Source organism: Glycine soja, chloroplast, assembly GCF_004193775.1.
Source record: "Glycine soja chloroplast, complete genome".
NCBI classification, from domain to species: domain Eukaryota; kingdom Viridiplantae; phylum Streptophyta; class Magnoliopsida; order Fabales; family Fabaceae; genus Glycine; species Glycine soja.
Window position 1 is genome coordinate 110,001 of NC_022868.1, and position 15,000 is coordinate 125,000.

Below are 15,000 nucleotides of genomic sequence, written 5' to 3' on the forward strand. Positions count from 1 at the left end.
AACAATAGTAAATGGAAATAGAACAAAGTGTATTAGAATAAACGAAATCCGTAAAAAAGTTCCTCGATGGTCATACAAATTTATTGACGAATTGGAACAACTGGAGGGAAAAAATGAAGCAGAGAATTATCAAATTCGTTCTAGAAAAGCCAAACGTGTAGTAATTTTGACTAATAAATCTAAATTTTTTAAGAAGTACGATACTTATAATCCTACAGGAGATACTGATAACGCTGAAAAAAAAAAAAATGAATTGGCTTTAATACGTTATTCCCAACAATCGGATTTTCGGCGAGACATAATCAAAGGATCTATACGTGCTCAAAGGCGTAAAACAGTTACTTGGAAATTTTTTCAAAAAAGGGTGCATTCCCCCCTTTTTTTGGATAAAATTGAAAAACCTTTATTCTTTTCTTTTGATAGTTTCAAATCAATGAAAATATTTTTTATGTTCAAAATTTGGATGCGAAAAAAGGAAGAATTTGAAATTTCTAGTTATACAGAGGAAAGGGCAAAAGAAAGTTCGAAAAAAGAGGAGGAAAAAAAAAAGGAAAATGAGGAAAGAAAACGTATAGAAATAGCAGAAGCCTGGGATAGCATTATATTTGCTCAAGTAATAAGAGGTATTTTATTAATAACCCAATCCATTCTTAGAAAATATATTCTATTACCTTCATTGATAATAACTAAAAATATTGCTCGTATACTATTTTTTCAATTTCCCGAATGGTCGGAAGATTTTAGGGATTGGAAGAGAGAAATGTATATTAAATGCACATATAATGGTGTTCAATTATCCGAAAGAGAATTTCCAAAAAAATGGCTAACAGATGGTATTCAGATAAAGATCTTATTTCCTTTTCGTCTCAAACCTTGGCACAAATCTAAGCTACGATCCAATGAAAAGAAAAAGGATCTAATGAAAAAAAAGAACTTTTGTTTTCTAACAGTTTGGGGGATGGAAGTCGACTTGCCCTTTTCTGGTTCTCCCCAAAAAAATAGATTTTCATCATTTTTTGACCCCATTTTTAAAGAACTAAAAAAAAAAACGAAACAATTTCAATTTTTCACTTTTCGAGTTCTAAAAGTTTTAAGTGAAAAATTGAAATTGTTTCTAACTATCTTAATAGAAAAAGCAAAAAGGATTAGCAAAAGTATTATCGAAAGTATTCTTAAAAGTATTCTCAAAAGTATTCTAAGCCTAACGAAAATAAAACAATTTTTCAAATTGCTATTTATTAAATTTAAATTCAAAAAGATAGATGAATTGAGCGAAAATAAAAAAGATTCAACAATTTATAAGAATAATCCAATGATTTCTGAAACAACCATTTCAATTCAATCGATAAATTCAGTAAATTGTTCATTGAAAAAAAAAAAAATAAAGGATCTTAATGCTAAAAGAAAAGCAGTTATAAAAAAAATTGAAAAAATTAAAAAGGGGCTTGTAATTTCAGAGACAAATATTCATTCAAACAAAACAACTTATGATAGTAAAAGGGTAGAATTCGAAAAAAAAAAATTGCAGATATTACAAAGAAGAAGAAATGCTCGATTAACTCGTAAATCACATTCTTTTTTTAAATTTTTCATGAAAAGGATATACAGAGATATATTTCTATATATCAGTTGTATTCCGAGGATCAATATACAACTTTTTCTTGAATTAACAAAAAAATTTTTAAATAAATCCATTTACGATAATGAAGCAAATGCAGAAAGAATTTATAAAACAAATCAAAGTATAATTCGCTTTATTTCAATTTTACACAAATATTTTCATACTAGAAATCCGAATTCACATAATTCTTGTGACATCTCCTTTTTGTCACAAGCATATGTATTTTTTAATTTATTACACACCCGAATTATTAACATAAACATCTATAAGTTAAGATCTGTTTTTCAATATCATGGAATTTTTTTTTTTCTGAAAAATGAAATAAAGGATTCTTTTTTTGGAGCACAAGGAATATTTCATTATAAATTAAAACATAATAACCCTCTCAATTCTGTAATAAATCAATGGACAAATTGGTTAAAGGATCATTATTATCAATATGACTTATCTAAAAGTAGATGGTCCAGATTAGTACCACAAAAATGGAGAAATAGAATAACTGAATATCGTATAGCTCAAAATAAAGATTTAACCAAATGCAATTCATATGAAAAAAGCCAATTAATTCTTTACAAAGAACAACAAGTAAACGCATTAAAAAAAAAAATTAGAAAACAATATAGATACGATCTTTTATCCTATAATTTTATCAATTATGCAGATAAGAAAGACTCATATATTTATGGATATAGATCCCTATTTCAAGTAAAAAAAAACCAAGTGATTTCTTCTAATTACAACACGTATAAAAAAGAATTATTTGATATCATAGATAATCTCTTTATCAAGAATTATATATCGGAAGATGCGATTCTAGATATGGAAAAAAATCTGTATAGAAAGTATTTTGATTGGATGGGAATCAATAGAGAAATACTAAATCGTTCCATATCGAATCCAGAATTTTGGTTCTTTTCAAAATTTGTGATATTTTATGACGCATATAGGGGTAACTCGCAGGTTATACCAATTAAATTACTTTTTTTTTCTTCTAATGTAAATCAAAATGTTAGTGAAAATAAAAAGAACATTACTAGAAAGAAAAAAAATGAATCTCTTGAATTGGAGTTAGAGACTCGAAATCGGGCAAAAGCAGAATACCCTGATCAACGAAATCTTGAATCATCTATCTCAAACCAAGAAAAAGATATTGAAAACGATTATGTAGGATCAGACAGTGAAAAGAATAGTAAGGGTATAAAGAAAAAGAAAGACAAGAACAAGATGGAGGCAGAACTTAATTTCTTACTAAGAAATTTTTTGATTTTACATTTAAATTGGAATAATTTCTTAGGTCAAAGAATATTTAACAATGTCAAAGTATATTGTCTCCTGATTAGATTAAAAAATTTAAGAGAAATTACAATAGCCTCTATTCAAAGAGGAGAACTAGGTCTAGATATTATGATGATTCAAAATCAGAAGAATTTAATTCTTCTAGGCTTAAGGAAAAAGAAAAATAACAAATTTATGAAAAAAGAAATATTTGTTATCGAACCAGTTCGCCTGTCTAGAAAAAACAATAAACAATTTTTTATGTATCAAACCATAGGTCTTTCATTAATTCAAAAGAATAAACGCAAAATTTATCACAAATACCCAGAAAAAATTCATGTTAATAAGAAAAATTTTTATAAATATATTACAAGAACAAGAGATCAAAAAATAACAGAAAAAAAAGAAAAAGATAATTCTGATTTACTTGTTCCTGAAAACATTTTATCCGCTAGACGTCGTAGAGAATTGAGAATTCTAATTTGTTTAAATCCAAATAATATAAATAGTATGCATAGAAACACAATATTTTATAATCCAAATAAAGTCCAAAATGGTTTTCCACTTTTGACTAAAAAAAGAAAATATTTTGAGAAAGATAAAAAAAAACTAATGAATTTCAAAATTTTTCTTTGGCCAAAATATCGATTAGAAGATTTAGCTTGTATAAATCGATATTGGTTTAATACCCATAATGGAAGCCGTTTCAGTATAGTAAGGATACATATGTATCCGCGAATGAAAATTCGTTAATCCAAATTTGTCTTCTATTTACCATATTTATATGGTAAATAGAAGACAAATTAATATCTATATCTATCTATATAGATAGATATAGATACATAACATAAATAAAGACACGCATTATGGTATGGCATTGATACTAATTCACTGATATATACCTTAGATAAAAAAAGAATCCACAAAATTATGTTTTTTTTAAGTATACCATTTTTTATGGTGAATCTATAAAAAAAGTCTCCTTTATATCTATTTAAATTGCATGGATTCCATTTTTTTTATTTATAAGAATTAATTCGATTGTAAAAAAATCAAGAATTCTTAAGTAAATTAAGTAAATTCAGATTTATATAAAAAATTCAAAATTAGTGTCATTACTATTACTGATCAATCAAAATATCTATCAAAAGTAAAAAGCGAAGAGAAGGGAAAAACTTTAATTTTTTTATGGTAAAAAATTCAATTATACCTGTTATTTCACAAGAAAAAAAAGAAAAAAACCCAGGATCGGTTGAATTTCAAATATTCAAATTTACCGATAGAATACGAAGACTTACTTCACATTTTGAATTGCACCGAAAAGACTATTTATCTCAAAGAGGTTTACGTAAAATTTTGGGAAAACGACAAAGATTGCTGTCTTATTTGTCAAAGAAAGATAGAATACGGTATAAAAAATTAATAAATCAGTTTGATATTCGAGAGTCACAAATTCGTTAAATTGAAGAGTAATTCTCAATTATTCGATTTATTAGATCTTGAATTTTGATGAACTTTTTTTTTTAAGCGATTCATAAAAAAATAAATCGAGGAAAAACCTATGAATATCTCAACTACAAGAAAGGACTTCATGATAGTCAATATGGGGCCTCACCACCCATCAATGCATGGTGTTCTTAGACTTATTGTTACTCTAGACGGTGAGGATGTTATTGATTGTGAACCTATATTGGGTTATTTACACAGAGGAATGGAAAAAATAGCGGAAAACCGAACAATTATACAATATTTGCCTTATGTAACACGTTGGGACTATTTAGCTACTATGTTCACAGAAGCAATAACTGTAAATGGACCAGAACAGTTGGGAAATATTCAAGTACCTAAAAGAGCCAGTTATATCCGAGTAATAATGTTGGAGTTAAGTCGTATAGCTTCTCACCTACTATGGCTAGGACCTTTTATGGCAGATATTGGTGCACAAACCCCCTTCTTCTATATTTTCAGAGAAAGAGAATTAATATATGATCTATTTGAAGCTGCGACGGGTATGAGAATGATGCATAATTTTTTTCGTATCGGGGGGGTAGCGACTGATCTACCTTATGGTTGGGTAGATAAATGTTATGATTTCTGCGATTATTTTTTAACAAGAATTGTTGAATATCAAAAACTTATTACGCGAAATCCGATTTTTTTAGAACGGGTTGAGGGGGTAGGTGTAGTTGATATAAAGGAAGTAATAAATTGGGGTTTATCAGGACCCATGCTTCGGGCTTCCGGAATACAATGGGATCTCCGTAAAGTGGATAATTATGAATGTTACGAAGAATTTGATTGGGAAGTTCAATGGCAAAAAGAAGGAGATTCCTTAGCTCGTTATTTAGTTCGAATTGGTGAAATGATGGAATCCATAAAAATTATTCAACAGGCTTTGGAAGGAATTCCCGGCGGACCATATGAAAATTTAGAAATTCGCTGCTTTGATAGAGAAAAAGAGCCAGAATGGAATGAGTTTGAGTATCGATTTATTAGTAAAAAACCGTCTCCGACTTTTGAATTGCCAAAACAAGAACTTTATGTAAGAATTGAAGCCCCCAAGGGAGAATTGGGAATTTTTCTAATAGGGGATCAAAATGGTTTTCCCTGGAGATGGAAAATTCGTCCGCCAGGTTTTATCAATTTGCAAATTCTTCCTCAATTAGTTAAAAGAATGAAATTGGCCGATATTATGACAATACTAGGTAGCATAGATATTATTATGGGAGAAGTTGATCGTTGAAATGATAATTTATTTAACAGAGATACAAGATATCCATTTTTTTTTCAGATTGGAATCTTTTAAAGAGATATATGGAATTATATGGGTATTTGCCCCTATTTTGATTCTTATATTGGGAATTACGATAAGTGTACTAGCAATTGTATGGTTAGAAAGGGAAATATCCGCAGGGATACAACAACGTATTGGACCTGAATACACAGGTCCTTTTGGAGTTCTTCAAGCTCTAGCAGACGGAACAAAATTACTTTTCAAAGAGAATCTTATTCCATCTAGAGGAGATATTCGTTTATTCAGTATAGGACCATCTATATCAGTCATATCGATTATAATAAGCTATTCAGTAATTCCTTTTGGCTATAACTTTGTTTTATCTGATCTGAATATTGGTGTTTTTTTATGGATTGCTATTTCGAGTATTGCTCCCATTGGACTTCTTATGTCAGGATATGGGTCAAATAATAAATATTCCTTTTTGGGTGGTCTACGAGCAGCTGCTCAATCGATTAGTTATGAAATACCATTAACTCTATGTGTGTTATCAATATCTCTACGTGCGATTCGTTGAGACAGAAATTTTTTGATACTATTTGCTATACCCCTCTCTTTATAGTACTTTGTAGTAAAGTAGGAAAATAAATTGAATATATATCTATTGAATTTATTTTTTTTATTATTTTTCGCATTCGGATTGAAGAATTTAATCAGATAGTTATATGAGTGCAATAAAACAGCTTCTTTTGAATATAATTTATAGAATACTATATTACTTATAGTTAATAGAAAAGATGATGATTTTAAATTGCAGTAAAAATATTGAGTCTCATTTTCTATGTATAAGAATTAAGTGAAAAAAATGAATTAAATTATAGGTAGAAGTTGTTGTTTTTCCCAAGGTTGGTTGATTAGTCATCCTGTCTTGAAGCGGGCGTAAAAGACCAACCCTTTTTAAATTAAATTTTCAATATCATTTGTATGAATTAGCATATATATATTAACATAAATAACATAAATAAGGGATTAATAAAAAATGAATGGATGATTAGAAACACCAAAATACACAAAGGATTAGTAACGTATATTTTTAAAAATATCCAAAAGAACATTTATATTTATGTATAATAGAAAAAGAATACTAATTGGGGCTTTCCGTTGGTAGAAAAAATAAGGCAGTACTCCCCAGAATTCCGATCCAGAGTATACTTCCATCCACCGATTAAATAAATAACTATCAGAAACGAAATAATCCTTTAATTTTTGGAAGTCCCCTTTTATTTTACTTACACAAAAAAGACTAGGATAAGAACGAAAAAAAAAGTGATCCCCCTTTTCTTGTTTGTCTTATATCCATATTTATGGAGATAGAATTCATGTCATAATTTAAAAAATGAACATGTATAATTCTTTTTCGTAATCGAAAATGATGAGGGAGTTATTGATAATTTGAAAAGAGTATTTTATGGAAGAATTAAGTTATTACTCAACAAATTTGAATTTGAATTTTTTAAAGGATGAGATCAATTCAGAAGTACTTTTTGTATTTTTTATTTATTTAAAGAAATGTTAAAATGTATTTTATTTTTTCTTTATTAAATGTATTTCTTTTAAAATTTGTTTTTTTAGAACAGACAGAATTCAATAGGTCTAATTCAGAACCGTCCGATAAAATAGAATATTATCTACCTTAGAGATGTATCAAGGGATAAATAATCGGACCGGTCCTTAGATTTTTTTAAGGCTTTAAGGGAGCCGTATGAGGTGAAAATCTCATGTACGGTTCTGTAATAGAGATGGTAACAGTAATGTCATCACCGACTAGGATTATCTAACAGTTTAAGTACAGTTGATATAGTTGATGCACAATCAAAATATGGTTTTTGGGGATGGAATTTGTGGCGTCAACCTATGGGTTTCATTGTTTTTCTAATCTCGTCCCTAGCAGAATGTGAAAGATTACCTTTTGATTTACCGGAAGCGGAAGAAGAACTAGTAGCGGGTTATCAAACCGAATACTCGGGTATCAAATTTGGTTTATTTTATGTTGCTTCCTATTTAAACCTATTCATTTCTTCCTTATTTGTAACAGTTCTTTACTTTGGTGGTTCAAATATCTCTATTCCATACATATTCGTTTCTGACTTTTTTGAAATAAATCAAACATATGGAGTTTTTGTAACGATAATTGGTATCTTTATTACACTAGCTAAAACTTATTTATTCTTATTCCTTTCTATCGCAACAAGATGGACTTTGCCTAGGCTAAGAATAGATCAATTATTAAATCTTGGGTGGAAATTTCTTTTACCCATTTCTCTCGGCAATCTATTATTAACAACTTCGTCTCAACTGTTTTCACTGTAAAAAAAAGTGGACCTTATATATTCATAACTTGTGTCAAACAAGAGAAAGAAAAAAATATTCAGAGATATTCACGATATGTTCCTTATGGTAAGTGGATTCATAAATTATAGTCAACAAACAGTCCGAGCTGCAAGGTACATTGGTCAGGGTTTCACGATTACCCTATCTCACGCAAATAGGTTACCCGTAACTATTCAATATCCTTATGAAAAAATAATCTCATCAGAACGTTTCCGCGGTCGAATACATTTTGAATTTGATAAATGCATTGCTTGTGAAGTATGTGTTCGTGTATGTCCCATCGATCTACCTGTTGTTGATTGGAAACTAGAAACTGATATTCGAAAGAAACAGTTGCTTAATTATAGTATTGATTTCGGAATCTGTATATTTTGTGGTAACTGTATTGAATATTGTCCAACAAATTGTTTATCAATGACCGAAGAATATGAACTTTCAACTTATGATCGCCACGAATTAAATTATAATCAAATTGCTTTGGGCCGTTTACCAGTGTCAGTAATTGATGATTATACAATTAGAACAATTCAAATAAAATTCAATTAATTATTTATAAAATTATAAAATTCTTCTAAAAACGAAAATAATAGAATACTTATATAAAATATAAAAAGAATAAAATACGGATATATATATATTCGTTTATTTTGAAATTCTTCTTTCACTGAAAGAAAAGAATGAAATAACATTGATCCTATAACAACTGTACCTATAGCAACTCACACCTCTTATGTTAGGAGTTGGTGGAATTCAATGCGGAGATAATTTTAGTATTTAATAAGTTTTTTTCCTGGTCATATCAATAAGGTCATGAAATTTCGATTTATTTATCTCTTATTTTACATAGAATGGATTTGCCCGAACCGCTACATGATTTTCTTTTAGTCTTTCTTGGATCGGGTCTTATATTAGGAAGTCTGGGAGTAGTATTATTTACGAATCCCATTTTTTCTGCTTTTTCATTGGGCCTAGTTCTTGTTTGTATATCTTTATTCTATATTTTATCAAACTCCCATTTTGTAGCTGCATCACAACTACTTATTTATGTGGGCGCTATAAATGTTTTAATAATATTTGCTGTGATGTTTATGAATGGTTCGGAATATTACCAAGATTTTCGTCTTTGGACTGTTGGGGATGGAATTACTTTGATGGTTTGTACAAGTATCTTTGTTTCACTAATAACTACTATTCTAGATACATCATGGCACGGGATTATTTGGACTACAAGACCCAATCAGATTATAGAGCAAGATTTGATAAGTACTAGTCAACAAATTGGAATTCATTTATCAACAGATTTTTTTCTTCCATTTGAACTAATTTCAATAATCCTTTTAGTTGCTTTGATAGGTGCAATTGTCGTAGCTCGCCAATAAGAAATTTTTAGAACTAATAATATAAACCAAAACCAAAATTCAATTTTTTTTTTTTTTTAGATTTTATCACATTTATTTTGGTTGAATTCTATGTGAATGAAAACGAATATTTCTGTATAAAATCTTTTTTTTATTGCGAATACTTTATTTTGTTGTAGACTTATAATATTAGTCAATCAAATCCGTTGAATTCTTCTTGTTCATATCGAAATGAATAAAAATTGATAAGGAGTTGGTCAATGATATTCGAGCATGCACTTGTTTTGAGTGCCTATTTATTTTCTATAGGTATATATGGGTTGATCACGAGCCGGAATATGGTTAGAGCCCTTATGTGTCTTGAACTTATACTGAATGCAGTTAATATAAATCTCGTAACCTTTTCTGATTTTTTTGATAGTCGACAATTAAAAGGAAATATTTTTTCAATTTTTGTTATAGCTATTGCAGCTGCTGAAGCAGCTATCGGACCGGCTATTGTTTCCTCAATTTATCGTAATAGAAAATCAACCCGTATCAATCAATCAAATTTATTGAATAAATAATATTACCCATAAAAAATAAAAAAAGTATAATTTATATTTTGTGTGTACTATTAATGAATTCAAATTAGCATAAGCATATATGATATATAAATTAGAATCATGTTTGCGAAAACAAAGATAAGAAATCAAAGTATCTTGGTTCTATTCTCTTATTATTAATTAATCTATAAGTATATTTTGATTATCAAAATTTTTATAAATCATTGATTCATCTGGTATCTAATATATATAAATTCGTTTACAAGTTTACTAGATTGAAAATGTTGAATTTTTGATGTTCAAGGATTACGATCCAATGTCACATTCAGTAAAAATTTATGATACATGTATAGGATGTACTCAATGTGTCCGAGCCTGCCCAACGGATGTATTAGAAATGATACCTTGGGACGGATGTAAAGCTAAACAAATAGCTTCTGCCCCAAGAACAGAGGACTGTGTTGGTTGTAAGAGGTGTGAATCCGCCTGTCCGACAGATTTCTTAAGTGTTAGAGTTTATTTATGGCATGAAACAACTCGAAGCATGGGTCTAGCTTATTGATACGTTTCAAAAAGAACCACACACAAGTACGTTTTTTTACTGGTAAAAACCCGCGCTCAAAATAAAAAAGGAAATCTTTTTTTATTTTGAGCGCGGGTTTTTCTAGTCTAAGTATATCTTATTTTTATCACGAATTATTTTCCTTGGTTAACAACAGTTGTAATTTTGCCAATAGTCGGGGGTTCCTTAATTTTCTTATTTCCCCATAAAGGAAATAAGGTAATTAAATGGTATACTATTTGTATATGTTTAATTGATCTCCTTATAACATCCTATGTATTTTGTTATCATTTCGAACTGGATGATCCACTAATCCAATTGACAGAAAATTATAAATGGATCAATTTTTTTGACTTTTACTGGAGCTTCGGAATAGATGGACTCTCTCTAGGACCCATTTTATTGACGGGATTTATCACTACGTTAGCTACGTTAGCGGCTCAGCCGGTTACTAGAGAATCCAAATTATTCTATTTCCTGATGTTAGCAATGTATAGTGGTCAAATAGGAACATTTTCTTCTCAAGACATTTTACTTTTTTTCATCATGTGGGAATTCGAATTAATTCCCGTTTATCTACTTTTATCTATGTGGGGTGGAAAAAAACGTTTGTATTCAGCTACAAAGTTTATTTTGTACACTGCGGGAAGTTCTGTTTTTTTATTACTGGGAATTCTGGGTATGAGTTTCTATAGCTCTAATGAACCAACATTAAATTTCGAATCATTAACTAATCAATCATATCCCGTGGCACTGGAAATAATATTCTATATCGGGTTTCTTATTGCTTTTGCTGTCAAATCACCAATTATACCCTTACATACATGGTTACCAGACACCCACGGAGAGGCACATTACAGCACTTGTATGCTTTTAGCCGGAATATTATTAAAAATGGGAGCATATGGGTTGGTTCGAATTAATATGGAATTCTTATCTCGCGCTCATTCTATATTTTCTCCCTGGTTAATACTATTAGGTTCAATTCAAATAATCTATGCAGCTTCAACATCTCTTGGTCAACGCAATTTAAAAAAAAGAATAGCTTATTCTTCAGTATCTCATATGGGTTTCTTACTTTTAGGAATTGGTTCTATAAGCGATACAGGTCTCAACGGGGCTATTTTACAAATAATATCTCACGGATTTATTGGCGCTGCGCTTTTTTTCTTGGCGGGAACGAGTTATGATAGACTACGTCTTCTTTATCTCGACGAAATGGGTGGAATGGCTATCCCAATGCCAAAAATATTCACGGTTTTCACTATCTTATCGATGGCTTCTCTTGCATTGCCGGGCATGAGCGGTTTTGTTGCAGAATTGATAGTCTTATTGGGAATAATTACTAGCCAAAAATATCTTTTAATCACAAAAATACTAATAACTTTTGTAACAGCAATTGGAATGATATTAACTCCTATTTATTCATTATCTATGTTACGTCAAATGTTCTATGGATACAAGCTTTTTAATACACCAAATTCTTATTTTTTTGATTCGGGGCCACGAGAATTATTTATTTCAATTTCTATCCTTATACCCGTAATAAGTATTGGCATTTATCCAGATTTTATTTTTTCATTTTCGGCTGACAAGGTTGAAGCTATTCTATCTAATTTTTTATAGATAGTTTTCACGAATAAATAAAAACTAAAAAAAAAAAGAAATCCTATGCACAATACAAAAACCTATATTTCTTTTGTATTATATTAATTCCATAAAAATGAATTTGAATTCTAATTGAATATGTTTGTTGTTTTGAGAACCCCTTGAATCAAGTACTGTAGTAGTGATTCAAGGGGTTCTCAATCATTTTATTCGAAGTTTTCTTTGTTATTATATATATATTATGTTTTCGATATTTTTATTTGTGAAGTTCTTTACTTATTTTAATTCAATTAGGTGTAAATGAACCATAACTATGTAGTCCTATTCCTAAAAGATTTATACCTAAATAACATACCCAAATTATAAGAAAACCTATGGAGGCGACTATTGAAGAATTTAGATCTTCCAATTTTTTATTTTTTCTAGTATGTAAATAAATCGCGAATATAGTCCAAGTAATAAAAGCCCAAGTTTCCTTTGGATCCCAATTCCAATATGATCCCCATGCCTCATTAGCCCATACTGCTCCTGAAATAATACCTATCGTTAAAAAGATAAAACCTAGACTAATAGTACGGTAACCCCAACGATCCAATTGTTGAAGAAATTGAGATCTATAATAATTTCTATAAGACAAAAAAGAAGTTTTTTGTAAAACATTATTTTTATCAGTCATATTCATGTATTTGATTTCAGCAAAAGAAAATGATTCATTTAAAAAATAGAAATTCTTGCTTTTACCAATAATTTGTATGAGTTCTTGAAATGTAATGACTAAAATAGCCACTGATAATAATGATCCGCATAAAAGAGTTGCATAACCCAATATCATCATACTTACGTGCATCATTAACCAATGGGACTGTAAAGCAGGTACTAATATTAACGATTCATGCATTTTCGTTAAAAGCCCCGAAGTAGCAAAGCCTTGGGTAAAAATAACACTTGGTGTTATTATTGTATTTAAATAGTAGTTTTTAGATTTTTTGAAGCAAGGAACCATATAAAAAATGGAAAAAGTCCATGAAAGAAATATTAATGATTCATATAAATCACTAAACGGTAAATGGCCTGAAAAAACCCAACGAGTAACTAACAATCCTGTTATACAAAAAAAAGTTATTATCATGCCTTTTTTGGACGAATCAGATAATCCTATGATTTCTTTGACAAATAATAAGGTTATCAAATGAATTGAAATTAAAATAGATACGACCGAAAACGATATATGAGTTAATATATGTTCTAAACTTGCAAATACCATATATAATGAAAAAAATCTAAATACTAGGAATAGAAATAAGAATGGAGTTCATTATAGGACCTATTTTTTAGAAGATAAGATGTCATGCCGCTACTCGGACTCGAACCGAGATGCTCTAGCACTGCTTCCTAAGAGCAGCGTGTCTACCAATTTCACCATAGCGGCTTACTCGAAATCATAATAACAAATTTTTAGTCGATTGTCGAGATTCAAAGAATTAATTAAAATACAATATTTGTTTACTAAACATTAAATAAAAGAATTTTAAAAAAGTCCCTTAGAATCTATTAGAAATATATCTATATATCTATCTATATATCTATCTATATATAGATAGATATATAGATATAATGTAAATATCCAAAATGAATATTATACTATATTAGATTATATATGAAATTTATATTCGTATTTCTTTTTGTATTTAAAAATATTCGTTGAACCTAGTTAATTGAAATTAGTCTAACGTTTGTATTTGTTACAAAAAAAGCTTTTTGAATTCCCCGTAAAAATAGATTGCGCTAATGAAAAAGCTTTCAATGTTGTAAAATATCCCTTCTTTTTCCATAAAGTGTTCCGAATCCTTTTTTTTGATATAGAAGTGCGCTTTTTTGGAACTGCCATATAATTAGTATAGCTTTTGATTGTTATAGAATTCGATGTGAAAGACATTTTTATGAAAATATATTTATCTTTAATTAGCCATATATTTTATCTATCTTAATTCCCATTTTTTACTATTTCAAGTAAAACATTGAATATTATAATACTTTTTCTAAAATTTTCCAAACATAGATATTGTTTATTGTAATAAAAAATACTAAATTAGTTAAAAAAACGAACTAATGTTTTTGAAAAAAAAAATATTGTACAAAGATAAAGATTCAGAATAATTAATAATAGATCATTCTATTTTAATTAATTCTATGTTTACTTTTTATTAACCGAACCCCTTCTTTACAAAAAAGATAAAATAAAAACCGACGAATAAGAAACAAAATTCATTAGAATCATAATTTTTTTGTTTATTGTATGGAATATACACATCAATATTCATGGATCATACCTTTTATTCCATTTCCAGTTCCTATGTTAATAGGAGTGGGACTTCTACTTTTTCCGACAGCAACCAAATATCTTCGCCGTATGTGGGCTTTTCCTAGTATTTTATTGTTAACTATAGTTATGATGTTTTCGCTTGATTTGTCTATTCATCAAATCAATAATAGTTCTTTTTATCAATATGTATGGTCTTGGACCATAAATAATGATCTTTCTTTAGAGTTTGGGTACTTGATCGATTCACTTACTTCTATTATGTCAATATTAATTACTACTGTTGGCATTCTGGTTCTTATTTATAGTGATAATTATATGTCTCATGATCAAGGATATTTGAGATTTTTTGCTTATCTGACTCTTTTTAATATTTCAATGTTGGGATTAGTTACTAGTTCGAATTTGATACAAATTTATGTTTTTTGGGAATTGGTTGGAATGTGTTCTTATTTATTAATAGGCTTTTGGTTCACACGTCCTATTGCGGCAAATGCTTGTCAAAAAGCATTTGTAACTAATCGTGTCGGGGATTTTGGTTTATTATTGGGAATTTTAGGTCTTTATTGGATAACGGGTAGTTTGG

At 29.1% G+C, this 15,000-nt stretch overlaps 12 protein-coding genes and 1 non-coding gene across 13 annotated transcripts in view; 10 read left to right on the forward strand and 3 right to left on the reverse strand. All coding sequences in view use genetic code 11, as the record gives it.

Moving 5' to 3' along the window:
* ycf1 (hypothetical chloroplast RF19) overlaps positions 1-3,649 on the forward strand; it is a 5,379-nt gene extending 1,730 nt beyond the window's left edge. Inside the window, exon 1 of the mRNA in view lies at positions 1-3,649. This exon is cut by the window's left edge and continues 1,730 nt beyond it. Within this exon, the coding sequence (YP_008816291.1) occupies positions 1-3,649 (3,649 nt within the window).
* A 435-nt stretch (positions 3,650-4,084) lies between these two features.
* On the forward strand, positions 4,085-4,357 carry rps15 (ribosomal protein S15). The gene has a single exon. It carries the CDS (start codon positions 4,085-4,087, stop codon positions 4,355-4,357), a length of 273 nt encoding a protein of 90 aa, YP_008816292.1.
* A 100-nt stretch (positions 4,358-4,457) lies between these two features.
* ndhH (NADH-plastoquinone oxidoreductase subunit 7) lies at positions 4,458-5,639 on the forward strand. The gene has a single exon. It carries the CDS (start codon positions 4,458-4,460, stop codon positions 5,637-5,639), a length of 1,182 nt encoding a protein of 393 aa, YP_008816293.1.
* A 1-nt stretch (position 5,640) lies between these two features.
* On the forward strand, positions 5,641-8,000 carry ndhA (NADH dehydrogenase subunit 1). Its single transcript has 2 exons — positions 5,641-6,192; positions 7,461-8,000. The coding sequence occupies exons 1-2, from the start codon at positions 5,641-5,643 to the stop codon at positions 7,998-8,000; spliced, it is 1,092 nt and encodes a 363-aa protein (YP_008816294.1).
* Positions 8,001-8,075: 75 nt separating this feature from the next.
* Positions 8,076-8,567, forward strand: ndhI (NADH-plastoquinone oxidoreductase subunit I). The gene has a single exon. It carries the CDS (start codon positions 8,076-8,078, stop codon positions 8,565-8,567), a length of 492 nt encoding a protein of 163 aa, YP_008816295.1.
* Positions 8,568-8,869: 302 nt separating this feature from the next.
* Positions 8,870-9,400, forward strand: ndhG (NADH-plastoquinone oxidoreductase subunit 6). The gene has a single exon. The coding sequence runs from the start codon at positions 8,870-8,872 to the stop codon at positions 9,398-9,400; it is 531 nt and encodes a 176-aa protein (YP_008816296.1).
* A 239-nt stretch (positions 9,401-9,639) lies between these two features.
* On the forward strand, positions 9,640-9,945 carry ndhE (NADH-plastoquinone oxidoreductase subunit 4L). The gene has a single exon. The coding sequence runs from the start codon at positions 9,640-9,642 to the stop codon at positions 9,943-9,945; it is 306 nt and encodes a 101-aa protein (YP_008816297.1).
* A 295-nt stretch (positions 9,946-10,240) lies between these two features.
* On the forward strand, positions 10,241-10,486 carry psaC (photosystem I subunit VII). Its single transcript has one exon. The coding sequence runs from the start codon at positions 10,241-10,243 to the stop codon at positions 10,484-10,486; it is 246 nt and encodes an 81-aa protein (YP_008816298.1).
* A 126-nt stretch (positions 10,487-10,612) lies between these two features.
* ndhD (NADH-plastoquinone oxidoreductase subunit 4) lies at positions 10,613-12,112 on the forward strand. The gene has a single exon. It carries the CDS (start codon positions 10,613-10,615, stop codon positions 12,110-12,112), a length of 1,500 nt encoding a protein of 499 aa, YP_008816299.1.
* Positions 12,113-12,380: 268 nt separating this feature from the next.
* On the reverse strand, positions 12,381-13,358 carry ccsA (cytochrome c heme attachment protein). The gene has a single exon. It carries the CDS (start codon positions 13,356-13,358, stop codon positions 12,381-12,383), a length of 978 nt encoding a protein of 325 aa, YP_008816300.1.
* Positions 13,359-13,443: 85 nt separating this feature from the next.
* trnL-UAG lies at positions 13,444-13,523 on the reverse strand. Its single transcript has one exon. It is a non-coding gene; the product is annotated as a tRNA-Leu (tRNA).
* A 297-nt stretch (positions 13,524-13,820) lies between these two features.
* Positions 13,821-13,982, reverse strand: rpl32 (ribosomal protein L32). The gene has a single exon. It carries the CDS (start codon positions 13,980-13,982, stop codon positions 13,821-13,823), a length of 162 nt encoding a protein of 53 aa, YP_008816301.1.
* A 408-nt stretch (positions 13,983-14,390) lies between these two features.
* Positions 14,391-15,000, forward strand: part of ndhF (NADH-plastoquinone oxidoreductase subunit 5) — a 2,253-nt gene continuing 1,643 nt past the window's right edge. The window contains exon 1 of the mRNA in view: positions 14,391-15,000. This exon is cut by the window's right edge and continues 1,643 nt beyond it. Coding sequence (YP_008816302.1) covers positions 14,391-15,000 — 610 coding nt within the window.